General features: G+C 53.9%; 1 protein-coding gene across 1 annotated transcript in view; it reads left to right on the forward strand.

The window, feature by feature from the left end:
* MXRA7 (matrix remodeling associated 7) overlaps nt 1-11,726 on the forward strand; it is a 32,291-nt gene that overhangs the window by 4,799 nt on the left and 15,766 nt on the right. Inside the window, exons 2-4 of the mRNA XM_021546999.3 lie at nt 2,924-3,019; nt 5,010-5,070; nt 9,836-9,935. Of these exons, the coding sequence (XP_021402674.1) occupies nt 2,924-3,019; nt 5,010-5,070; nt 9,836-9,935 (257 nt within the window). The remainder of the gene's footprint in view (nt 1-2,923; nt 3,020-5,009; nt 5,071-9,835; nt 9,936-11,726) is intronic.

The raw sequence follows: 11,726 nt of genomic DNA on the forward strand, positions 1-11,726 counted from the left end.
AGCAGAAAGTGCAGCCATAAATGGCAACACCCAGGGCCCAGGAGTTTAATCCAAGATAATTTTCTCCTCTTGCTTTGCAGCCTGGGATCTTCCCTTTTCCTGAAGCTGGAGCAGGGCACTTCTTCACCCCCAACCTGCCCATAAGGGTCAGGGCTGTCCCTGAAGAAAGGGTGAGGGACACACCACCCCCAAAGTCTCCTCTTGTCCTTTCTGAGAAAGAAGCCTGTTGTTCAGAGGGGTTTGCAGCGGGGATAGAGGAAGTGGGGAGGAAATAGCCAGAAATGAGCTGAAAACCAGATGATGCTGCAGTGGGAAGCCTGGCTCCCATCTCCCATAGGCTGGGAGAGGGTTCAGTGCTGCCAGAGCCTTGAGGGGCATTTTGGGGTCACGATGCCAAGCTCCTGTATCTGCACCACCCTCCCCTGGGAGACTCAGGGTTGTCCATGGTCAGTGATGTCCCTGAAGTCTTGTCCTGGCTCTGCTTTGCCCCAAACCCCGCTGCCAGAGTCAGCTCCACACGTGGGTGTCTCGCTGGGGGCCGTGGAGCTCAAGGGCAGCAGCACCTTTGTGATGATCCAACAAAGGCTGGGGCTGAGGCAGCGGGATCAGATGGATCACTGCCTTGTTCTGTAAGGTGGTGACTTGCTGGATTTTAACCCTGGGCTTTCCAGAGCCCACCTGGGCAGCTGTGCCCAGGTTGGCTCAGGGGGAGCAGGGATTGTGCCCCGGTGTGGTTCAGGGGTAGCAGGGGATTGTGCCCAGGTTGGATCAGGGGTATCAGGGATTGTGCCCAGGTTGGCTCAGGGGGAGCAGGGATTGTGCCCAGGTTGGCTCAGGGGGAGCAGGGATTGTGCCCAGGTTGGATCAGGGGTATCAGGGATTGTGCCCAGGTTGGCTCAGGGGTATCAGGGATTGTGCCCAGGTTGGCTCAGGGGGAGCAGGGATTGTGCCCAGGTTGGCTCAGGGGTATCAGGGATTGTGCCCAGGTTGGATCAGGGGTATCAGGGATTGTGCCCAGGTTGGCTCAGGGGGAGCAGGGCAGGGCAGGGACCGTTCCCAGCCCTGCTGGCCCCGGGGCAGCTGCCCCCATCGCGGCCCTGGCTCGGCAATGAGATCTTTGTTTGCCGCAGCTGCTCGGGGCGGCCGTGTCAAGTCTCCTGCAGATGCTCCCGGATAAGGACGTGCAGGGCTCCCTGCAGTGCTGCTTCTCGCTTTTTTTTTTTTTTTCTTTCCTTTTTCCTTTTTTTTTTTTTTCCCCTCCGGGAGGTTTTCATGGCAGGTGTGCGCCAGAGGGATGCTCTAGGAGAGAGCACTCAGATCCTTTCTTCTCCCCTTGTTCCTTCCTCACTCCCAGGAAGGAGTGAGGAAATTCTCCCAAATCTCTCCCTGCATTCTCCCTGGGCTGTGATTCCTACAGAAGAGCAGCACCTGAGGTGCCTTGGTGTCCTCTGTGGTGTCCAAGCTTCCCAGTGCTGTACCAACTCCTTCTCCCGCCCAGTTTTGGCTGCAGGATGCTGGGACAGCAGCACCCAGTGGCCACGGCAGGGCTGAGAGCTCTGAAATTCGGGGCTGCTGGCACAGAGGGGACTCTCCCTCCTCTGCGGGCACAGCCAGGCTCCAGGTGGGGCTTTGTCCCTGCTGCCATTTCCAGCCAGCCCAGAGCTGCTCCCAGCCCGATGCTGGTATTTCATTCGAGGCCAAGGGACACGGTGTCCCTGCCCACGGTGTCCCTGCCCACGCACGTCCTCCTCCACAGCCCTCAGGCACAGCGGGGAGCCTTCCTCTGTGAAGATTTTGGACAGGGAAACTGGCTGTGCACGGGGGTCGAGGCCATCCACAGCTGCTGTGGGGCTGAGAGGGCTGAGGAGCTCCAGCCCCAGGACTGCAGGATGGGGTGGGGATGTTATAAATGAAAATTTGCCCAGCCAAATTAATATGAAAAAATAAAATATTTATTTTGCAATCAAATTCTATCTAGCCAGCCACAAAGAAAGAACAGAGCTGAGCCTGCGGTCGGCTCTGGGTGTGGAACTCAGCAGAGGTTTTCCCCCATGCCCACACACCTCCATCCTGGCACAAGCAGTTTTTATAGGGAAAATTCCACCTGAGGCCAAGTTTTCAGCAATCAGTCTTTTCTTCTATTCAGAGTCGATATGTTAATAAGATTTTCTTTTTTGGTGATGTGGGAGAACAATTCAGTGTCCGGAGTTTGTTGAATCCCTTACGGGAATTTGGGAACGCTGCATTCACATGGATCTGTCTGAGGATTTCCATGAGATCCATCCCAGGTCGTTCACTCAATGATCAGAACCTGGATGTCCCCATATCTCTCCAGACATGGCTCATCTTCATCTCCTGGCGAGCTGAACCTTCTTACTTGTAAATCAGTTTCCAATATACACCGGGTCTCGCTTGTGAGGGTGGGAGGAATCCTAATACAAACGTGTATACTCCAACAAATATTCAATATCACATGTATCATACTAGAAATGGTGCTAATTATATCTACTACACATAACAGGGAGCTAGCAGAGCATTGACAAACCCAGCCTGTCCTCTCCCTTCTGCTGCCTCAGCATCCCAGGCAAGCCCAAGCCCTGCCAGGACGCCCTGCCAGCCCGGCCTGGCCCTGGCAGAGCCAGCCCCCTCGCTGATGGCTCCTTGCTCCCACCCCACGGGCTGGGGCTGCCACGGGGAGCAGCTCCTGAGCTCCAAACCCTGGCTGCAGGGCCGGGCTCTGGAGGTCTGGGGGGTTCCTCCCTCCAGCAGCAATTCCTGCCTTGGCACAGGGCACAGGCATGGGGCAAGGTGGGCTATTGGCCACCTCCAGGACTTGTCCATGATGCTGAAGCTGGCAGGGCGGGTTGGTTGAGCACAGGGGGGGCTCAGGGCTGTTTGTGCTCAAAGCTTTTCCCTTTTCCAGATCCCACCATTGGGTGCCTCGCCTGGACCCAGCCTCGGGCACGCAGGACAAGCAGAGGACACGAGTGGCCACGAAGCACTTCCCAGCCATGCAGAGGTGTGTGGGAGGGAGAGCCAGCCCGGGGAGGCTGGCACGGCCCACAGCGTGCCAGCGTCCCTGCACGGCTGGGGCAGTGTCCCAGGGTGGCAGTGGCCAGGATGGGGGGCAAAGCTTGCCTGCTCTTCTCCCCTGGTGAGAGTGGGTGGCCTCTGCATGACTGAGCCCATTTAGGGCAGAAAGGAATGGGAATGGGGTCCAGGGCCGGGTTTGCCATGCCCCAGGGATGGGGGTCAGTGAGGTGGGTCCCCCTGAGGCAGCTGGACCCCAATGGCTGCAGGAGGGAGGGAGCAGCCCCAGGAGGGCAGAGGGATGGGGATGTGGGGTCTGGGGGGAATGGAGGTGCTGGATCTGCCTCCAGGCCATCCAAGCAGAAAACCTGGCTGCCACGAGCAGGGCTTCCTGGCACGCTGCTGTCACCTGCCAGCCTGGCACCCCTGCCTGTCCCCTCTCTGCTCCCGTCAAGTGTCTCTTCCTCTGTGTTGGAGCAGATCTATTTTCCTTCCTTGGAGGTTTGCCACCTAAATTTCCTGCTTGCTCTCATTGTTTAATGCTCAGCTCCTAATACCCAGGCAAGGAAGATGCTGAAATCTCCCTCCTCATGTCTGATCCTGAGGGCTGGCCCTCCCAGGGGATGTCCCAGCTCACAGGAGGAGATGGATGTGATGGGGAACTGCTGCCCTGAGTCACCAGAGCTGTGTCCCCTCCCTGTGAGGCTGCTCCTTTGGGTGCCTCCCCAGCCACCCTCAGGGGATGCCCGGGTGCCCAGTGGGAAGTGCCCATGTTTGGAAGTGTGGCCCAAAATAGCCGTGGCTGCAGCGGGCAGGGGTCCTGGTGGCATCTCCTTCTGGGGAACAGAGTGGCCAGAGGAAGCCAAGTGGCTGTGAATAATGCACATTCCTCCCCCATGACAAACCAGCCCAGTTTTTGGTCAGGGCTGTGCTCCAGCAGCTCCTCCACAGCTCTGCACTGCACAGCCAGCACTGTGCATGGTCCTTCTTGGGTCTGTGTCATTCCCCTGGGTCTCCTTCACCCCAGATTTTGTGTCCCTTGATAAGGAGGGTCCTGGCAGCCCCTCACCCATGCTGCTCCCCTCTCTGCAGGTGCTTTGCCCTTTTGCCAGCCCATGGGTGCACAGGGCCAGGAGGCTGCAGGAGACACCCCGGGGTGCTGGTGAGCCCTGGCTTGGCTCACAGGGGTTTGCAGCTGGAGCACGGGGCTGTGCAGGAGGAAATCTCTCATGCAGGAGCTCTGCCATGTGTCCTTGTCCAATCTCCAGAGCTGGGGTGCTCCCCTGTCTCCCTGCTTGGAGTTTCTCACAGGACAAGGAATCTGGGCTTTATGAAGTTTGTTGTATCGTGTAGAAGGGAGCCCCAAAACTTCCAAAATTGCTTTACCTTTAAAAAAAAAAAACCCAAAATGTGCTGTTGCTGTGCTCCAGACACCAGCTGTGGATGGCTCCTGGAGGGCTCCCAGCACAACCCCCATGGGGCTGACTGGTGAATGTCCCAGTGCTTCAGAGCAGCTCCTGTGTGGCAGCACGGTGGCTTTGGCTGGGGATCTGCCTTTTCCTGCTGCCAGGACAGCCTGCAAGCCTGGCCTGGGGCACACAGAAGTGCCCGTGGCTCTTGGCTCAGTCCCCTCCCTGTCCCTGGGCAGGAGGGGAGGCAGGGGTGCAGCTGGCAGGGAGGTGCTCAGGCACAAGGCTCTTCTTAAAAACCTTAATATCTCTGATTTTGGGGAGGAATTTGCATTTCACAGCCTTTGGGTGGGCCAGATCACTGTGACTGAGCAGTGAGAGGAAAGCAGGCTAACAAACCTCACTCATTAGTGAGCATAATTTTGTCCTGTTCCTCGGAGAAGCAGGGAAGGGGTGCCCAGCCCTGTCACTGGAGTTCCAGGCTCTGCATCCCAGCCCTGCCCCAACCAAACGTGGGTTACTCAGCACTGCACCTTCTCCTCATGGCTGTTCTCTTTTTCACTCCTCCAGGAGGAAGAGGTGGACTCGGAAAACGAGAAGCTGGTGGTGAGAGAGCCAGAGGATGAGGATGGTGAGTGCCAAGCAAGCCAGAACTCTGCAGGGAGATTATGAACAGGTCTGGAGCCCTGAGTGCTTGAGGATGGTCTCCCTCCTCCAGGAAATTCCTGCCCCTTCCCCAGAAATTCCCTGCCCCTTGGGCTGTTTGCCATGGGGTAGCTTTGTGATGCAGCTGCTCCAAAAAGCTCCTTGCTGCATCCAGGACAATCTCCAGGGGCTTTAGTCAGGGCCACGTTTAACTGATTAGCCAATTAGTTGATTGGAAAATGATTAAATGACTAATTGGGGTGACAACTGCTGCAGTCCTAAGAAAATGAAACAGATGGTGCCTGAATGTGTGTCTGACATTCTGGTCTCCTGAGCAGCCCTGGAGATGCTGGGATGGCCCCAAAATCCTGGCTTGGGGTGGCTGGGGACAGCTGGGGCAGCAGGAGGCCTTGGGGTGTTCCCCCTTCCCTGCCCCACTTTCTGCCTGGCTCTTTGAAGGTGGCAATCCCCCAGCTCGGGAGGATTATGCCTAATGCCACAGAGAATCAAATTTTAATCCTGGTGCCGTTCCTGCAAGGCGGGGGAAGCTCCTTTGGAGACGGGGCTCCCAAAATACACTCATCCCACCCTGCTGCCCTTCCTGCCAGCACTGCTGGCTGGGGATGTCACCGTGGGGGGCTGTGGGAGGTCTGCTTTGAGGATTGATGGGGTGTATCCTGCCAAAGGGATGCTCAGCAATGCTGCTCTGCCAGGGTCTGCTGCTGCAGGTCCACCTCTGCTCCAGGGCTGCCCTGGCACCGTGGGCATCCTTAAAAATGGAATGGGGGAAGGTGACAGCCCCAGCTGTGGGACCTGGCTAGCCCTGTGCCCTCCCTAAGCACCTCCTGCAGGCAGCCCCGGGCTCCCCTCCTGAATTATTCCCGCTGTTTCTGAAGTATTTTCTAAAGGGGCTGTGTTGGAACTCAAAATGTCCATTTTTAGAGGTTCCAGGCCCAGGTCAGAAGCATTTGAGACCCTGGCAGGCAGGTAGAAACAGCTGGGATTTTTGGTTTGAGCCATGGAATGGTTTACCAACTTTGAAAGTGGAACAAGCAGTCACAAAAGTTTAGATATTATAGTAGAAGTAGTTACAAAGTAGAGGGGAGAATTTTTTAGTATTGTACAGGGGGGTTTTAACACCTGTACAGGAGGGTTTTGGTTTTGTACATGGGGGTCAGAGGTTTTAAGATGGAGGAATGTAGGCCAATCCTGTTCCTCCTCTTTCTCCTTCCTCACCTCCATGTTCTTGGTGATGTTGGCACTCACAGATTGGTTTAGAGTAGAAAAGCACTTTGTAATATAGGTAACAGGCATTGGGGAAAAACTGTAAACATGTAACACGTAATGTACCATATAAAAGTTAGAAAAACACCATTTAATATAGGTAATAGGCATTGGGAAAAACTGCAAACATGTAACACGTAATGTACCATATAAAAGATAGAAAAGCACCATTTAATATAGGTAACAGGCATTGGGGAAAAACTGTAACCATGTAACACGTAATGTACATATAAAAGACAGCAGCAGCCCTGGCGGGGAGAGAAGAAGCAGTCGGGGTCAGAGAGGATGTCAGGGTGTGTGTGTGCCTCTGCCTGAGCTCTGAGCAAACCACAGCAGCCAGAGAAGACAATAACTACCTTGAGAACGAACAACAAAAGGCTGCAGAGTTTTCTTTAGAAGCACAGGATAAAAGAGAGACTTTACCACCACACAGAACCCCTGAACCAAGCCGGGGTTCCGACAGAGCTGGGCAAAGAGGTGCCTGGGCTGATGAGGAGACAGCTGGGAACACCAGCAGTGCCCTGGGACCAGCCCTGCTCCCTCCTCCAGTGTCTCCTGTGTGTCCTGACCCCACTCAACCCACAAGCAAATATTCCCCTGGGGCACGGGGATCGTGCAGGCATCTGTCACCAGCCTGGGATGCTGCCCTGTGACCAAAGCCTTCCCTGCACTTTGGGCAGGGGCTGGCAGGGATAACGTGTGCATCATGCCAGAGCAAGATGTTCAGGGGAGAGGTGCTCTCCTGGGGCTGCTCTCTCCCTGCCAGCTCAGGGTTACAGCCCTGGCAACGCGAGGGCAGAGAGATGAAAGACAAATGTTTTCTCTGATACGAACTCCTGGAGGCTCTCAGTAAGTAGGTCACCTCCTATTCCTGTAGTGTTTTCCCTGCCTACATGAAAACCCAGCCTCCCCTTTTCTGTGTGTTTCCTGAAGTTTGTTTTCAATCTGCAAAGTTCCTGAGCTCAAAAACCAGCCAGAGGTTTCCAAAGCCACACACTGTCTCCTTTTTTTAATCACAACATGTGGGCAGAGAGATGGAGACTTTCCTTGCCTCCCGTCTCCCTTATTATTTGCTGGGGAAGTGGCAACTAAACTGCTCTTTTTGGGCCAGTCTAAATCCCAAATCTCACTTGATTTGGCAGAAAACCACGTGAGGGAAACAATCTTAATTGTCCTTGAAATCAGTCGAGCTTTACAAAGGTAATGAATAGCTCCTGCTCTGCACTAGCATAAGGAACAGGATGTTACACCCTTTTTTTTTTCCTTTCTCCTAATATCTCCCAAAGCAGCAGCCAGCTGAATTTTCTTTCCATGCACTTTTATGGTCACCCAAAGTGCTGCTAAGCTGCAGCATTGCTGCTTGTTTCCATCTAGCCAGGATTGTTTGTTTGTTTGCCCATGGGGAGGGTTTCCCACCGAGGGAAGTGGAATATGGCCAAGCTGAATGTTTGGGGCTGCACACCAGAGCCTTGAGCTGCTTGTGTTCAGACATTTTTCACAAAGCTGGATAAAGATTTTGCATCCCCTGGGAGCCCCAATGGCATTTAGGGATTAGAGAAACACTCCAGATCAGTAACTGAGCAGTAATCCACCAGGTCTTCCCAAGGATGCTCCCCAAGATCAGGAACCTGGAGATGTAAAGAAGTGAGGAAATGTGGGAATTAGCAGGGGGGAGGTCTCTGGGAAATTCCCATCCCACTCCTGTTGCTCCAGGCATGGTGTCCTGGTTTAGGGCAAATTTGGGAGAGAATATTTAAAGAGGTTCTTCTAGAAAGTATATTTCAGTGGCTTAGGTTTTTGTTTTGTTTCTTTGGCTCTTGTTAACAGTAACTCACCAAATCTTATTAGTAAATTACATTTACTATATATTGTAAATATATAGTATTTATTTAAATAAATATATTACTATAAATATATAATATTTATAGTAGTATATTTATTACTATAAATATTTTTGGCATGGAAAATAGTAAAAGTTATTGTGCTTCAGTCCACTGAAAACTTGCACTGCTTGTTCCTGAGATCTCTGATTTCCCCACCTACAATACACATTTACAAGGAGGTCCCCAAGGTCTGGCAGCAGCTGAAAGTGGGCACGAGCTTGGGGTTGAAGAAACCCCAAAATCAAGGTACTGGACACAGGGAGAAAAATCCTTAAGGCAAGTATTGATTGGAAAACAGAGGGAAGCTGTGTGTGAGGAAGGGAGGGGAGGGGCTGTGAGGGATTTCTCATTTGGAGGAGGAGAGACAATCATGAATATGGCCACAATTGCAGTGGAGAGTGTGGGAAGGGGCTTCCTGTGTTCCTGGGAGCAGAGGATGCATCCATGTGTTCTGTACAAGTTGGGGTTTTCTCTCCTGCCAGGGGAGTTTCACCCCATTTAGGGGTCCTGATCCTGGTTTGGGGATAATGTGCAATCCTTCAGGGCCTTGCAGATGATGAAGTAAAACCTTCCTGTTGTGCAGCCCTTGGAAGCATCCCCAGGGCTCGGAGGGTCGGGGAAGCAGCGGATGTTTCTGGGGATGTGGGAACTGCTGGGTGCTTGGGCGTGAGGCAGCCAAGTCCTGCAGTCCTTGGCAGATAAAAGCTCTCAGATAAGCAGCCCACAGATAACACATCCCCACAGCAGCAGCTCCTCCTGGGACTGACCTCCCCTCCTGTTGTTTTCTCCTATCTGTAGGAAGATAAAGCACGGGAGAGGTTTTTAAAAGCAAAATCCGATTGGAAAAGGATCGGCTTTGGCTCAGAGTCTGAGCTTTGGTGCTCTAATTAGCACGGGGCTGAGGCTGGAGAGATGGGTGGGAGAGCACCCAGGAGCAGGAGACCTTGGCTTCCTCCTCAGGGCTGGGGACAGAGGGGCTTGGACCTGGCTGTGTTGGTGCTCCTGGGGCTGCCTTGGCTCGCTGCTGTCTGCAGCCCTGGGATTTGCCATGGGGCATCTTCTCTTCACAAGCTTTGTCGAGAGCTGCAGGAGAGCTGGGACAGCTCTGCTTGTGGCACCATCCCTGAGCCCCCAGCTGGGGAAAGGGCCCCTGGATGAGGAGAGGGAGGAATGCAAGTCTGGAGAGGAGAAGGAAAATGCTGCGAGTTAATCAGGGCAGGATTAGCATGTCTTGATAAGCCAAGATGGGCCTGCAAGGCTTTGAATCCAGGGAGAACAATGGCATATGGTTCCTGGGCTGGAGGGTTTCCTTGGATGTGCTTCCAGCAGGCTGCTGGCTGTGGCTGAGCTCCTGCCATCCTCTGGCCAGCAGCACCTGGGCTCTGCCCTGGGGTCCACACTGCCTCCCTGACAGTGCCCAGCCTTCCTGCAGGTTGGAGCTGACTCAGGAGGTGTGCTGGGCTGGCCAGAGCTTGTGGGGTGCAGGAGAGCACCCAAAGGAACCACCCCACTGCTGTGGGTGGTGGCTCTCGGGAGGTCTCAGGTTCACAGATTTCTTGCTCTTTTTTTGTCTCCCCTCTCCAGCTGCAGATGAGACGTTTTCTTTTAAATACAGTCCTGGAAAGCTAAGGGGAAACCAGTACAAGTCAATGATGTCCAAAGAAGAGCTAGAGGAAGAACAAAGGTAAGTTGGGGTTCTTTTCTCTTCTTGCCCAAGCCCACCTGGCTGACATGCCCTTGGAGCAAGCTGGGTGTGCTCAGACCTCTCTCCCCACACTGCCCTCAGCGTCTCACTGCTCTGGAGTTCCAGACCTCTCCCACCCAGGAAGATAGGAGAACAAAGTCACACTGATTTAGGAGATGGAGGTACTGTGGCCATAAATACCTTTGGAGCTCCTCTGGGTGCTTAGACCAAATTTCCCAGCTGGTCTATTTGCCCTGATCCCATTAGTTCTGTGCTGACAGGTATCTCCTCAGACCTGATCTTTGGTTACTTCCCCTCCCTTGGCCCTGTGGATGGCATCCCAACCAAGGGCAGGGGCACAGCTCAGAAACACTGGGGCCAGGTGAGGGAGCACAAGGTGCTAGAGCTCACTGAGCTGGGGCTGACACTGCAAGTGTCCCTCCCCAGGGCTGTCTCCTCAGCTGGATGTGGTGGGGATTTACCAAGTCATGGGCCTGGTAGAGATGAAGATTTGTCCATCTTGCACGTTTTGCTGAAGTATCCCTCTGAGCCCTGCGTGAAGAAAGGTGAAACCTGTCCTGTCACTCAGAACAAGCCTTCTGGCTCGAGATTCCCCAGCCTACAGGAGGAATAACCCCAGAGCTGAGGGCTCTGTGGCAGGCTGCTCCCTTACAGCTCACACCCCTCCCTGAGGGTGGGCTCCAAGGAACTGATTCAAGCCTGGGAGATGGGATTCTCTCCACTGCTGTCCCAAGGGCTGTGGGACCCACAGCCAGAGGTTTGCAGAGAGTGGTTTAGGGGCATTTGTCACCCCTTGCCTGTCAAATTGTGGTCTAAGTACCACCACAGCTGGCCTGGTGTAAAGAACCACGCAGAAACTTGAGCACAGCAAGGAAGGCAGGGATGGAGGGGTCACAGCTCTCCCCCAACATCTCCTGCTGGCAAACCTTGCCTCGAGGCTCTTGGGCAGAATCTTTGTGATGCCACCAGCTGGGCTGGCTGAGGTTCATTTGTGTGAGGTGAGCAGGGCACTGTGGCAGGCAGTAAATCCAGAGACCTGCCCTGCTCTGGGCTCAGCAACAGAAATGAGCTCTGGTTTCCTCTGGCATGGATTCTGCATTGGTGGCATCAGGAAAAAAATGTTTGCTTTCTTCTTTTCCATGTGTCTCTTGTGCCTGAAGCCCCCACCCTGTAAACTGCTGAGCAGGGCTGTGAGTGTCTGTATTTTTCATTTGGGGATGGTGGTGGGGGGATGAGCCAAGTGAATGTCAGGGATTGTTGTCCCATTGATGGGATTTGCTTTTAGGATCCTGCTAAACACCCATGCAAAAACCTACCTGCAGCTGGCAAATTCAAACCCTTTGCACCAGCAGCTGCATCCAAACCAGCTGAGCAATCTCTGCTCAGATTTTCATGGCCAGGAGTTCCTGCAGGACCTTGGGCTGGTTCCTGTGTGGCAATAAATGCCCTTGTTGTCACCTGGGGACACGGAGGGGACATGGCCTAAGGACAGCAGTGGGATGGGGGTTTTGTACTCAGGATGTAGAACAGGCTCCAGGGGGTGATGGATCTGTTTGGGCACACGGCACCGCTGCTCTTGTCTGTTTGGAGCAGCCCCAGGGCAGGACAGTGCACCCAGAACTGATGGGCTTGGTGTCCCTGGGGGGCTCTGAGCAGCCTTCCCCACTGAGGGCCACTGGCAGACGTGTTTTTCCTACTGCTCCTTTATTTTCTTCTCTTCCGTATTTGTGTTGTTCATTTCTCAAAGGCAGCTTGGTGAATTTTTTTTTT

This window comes from Lonchura striata, chromosome 19 (genome assembly GCF_046129695.1).
Source record: "Lonchura striata isolate bLonStr1 chromosome 19, bLonStr1.mat, whole genome shotgun sequence".
Taxonomy (NCBI): domain Eukaryota; kingdom Metazoa; phylum Chordata; class Aves; order Passeriformes; family Estrildidae; genus Lonchura; species Lonchura striata.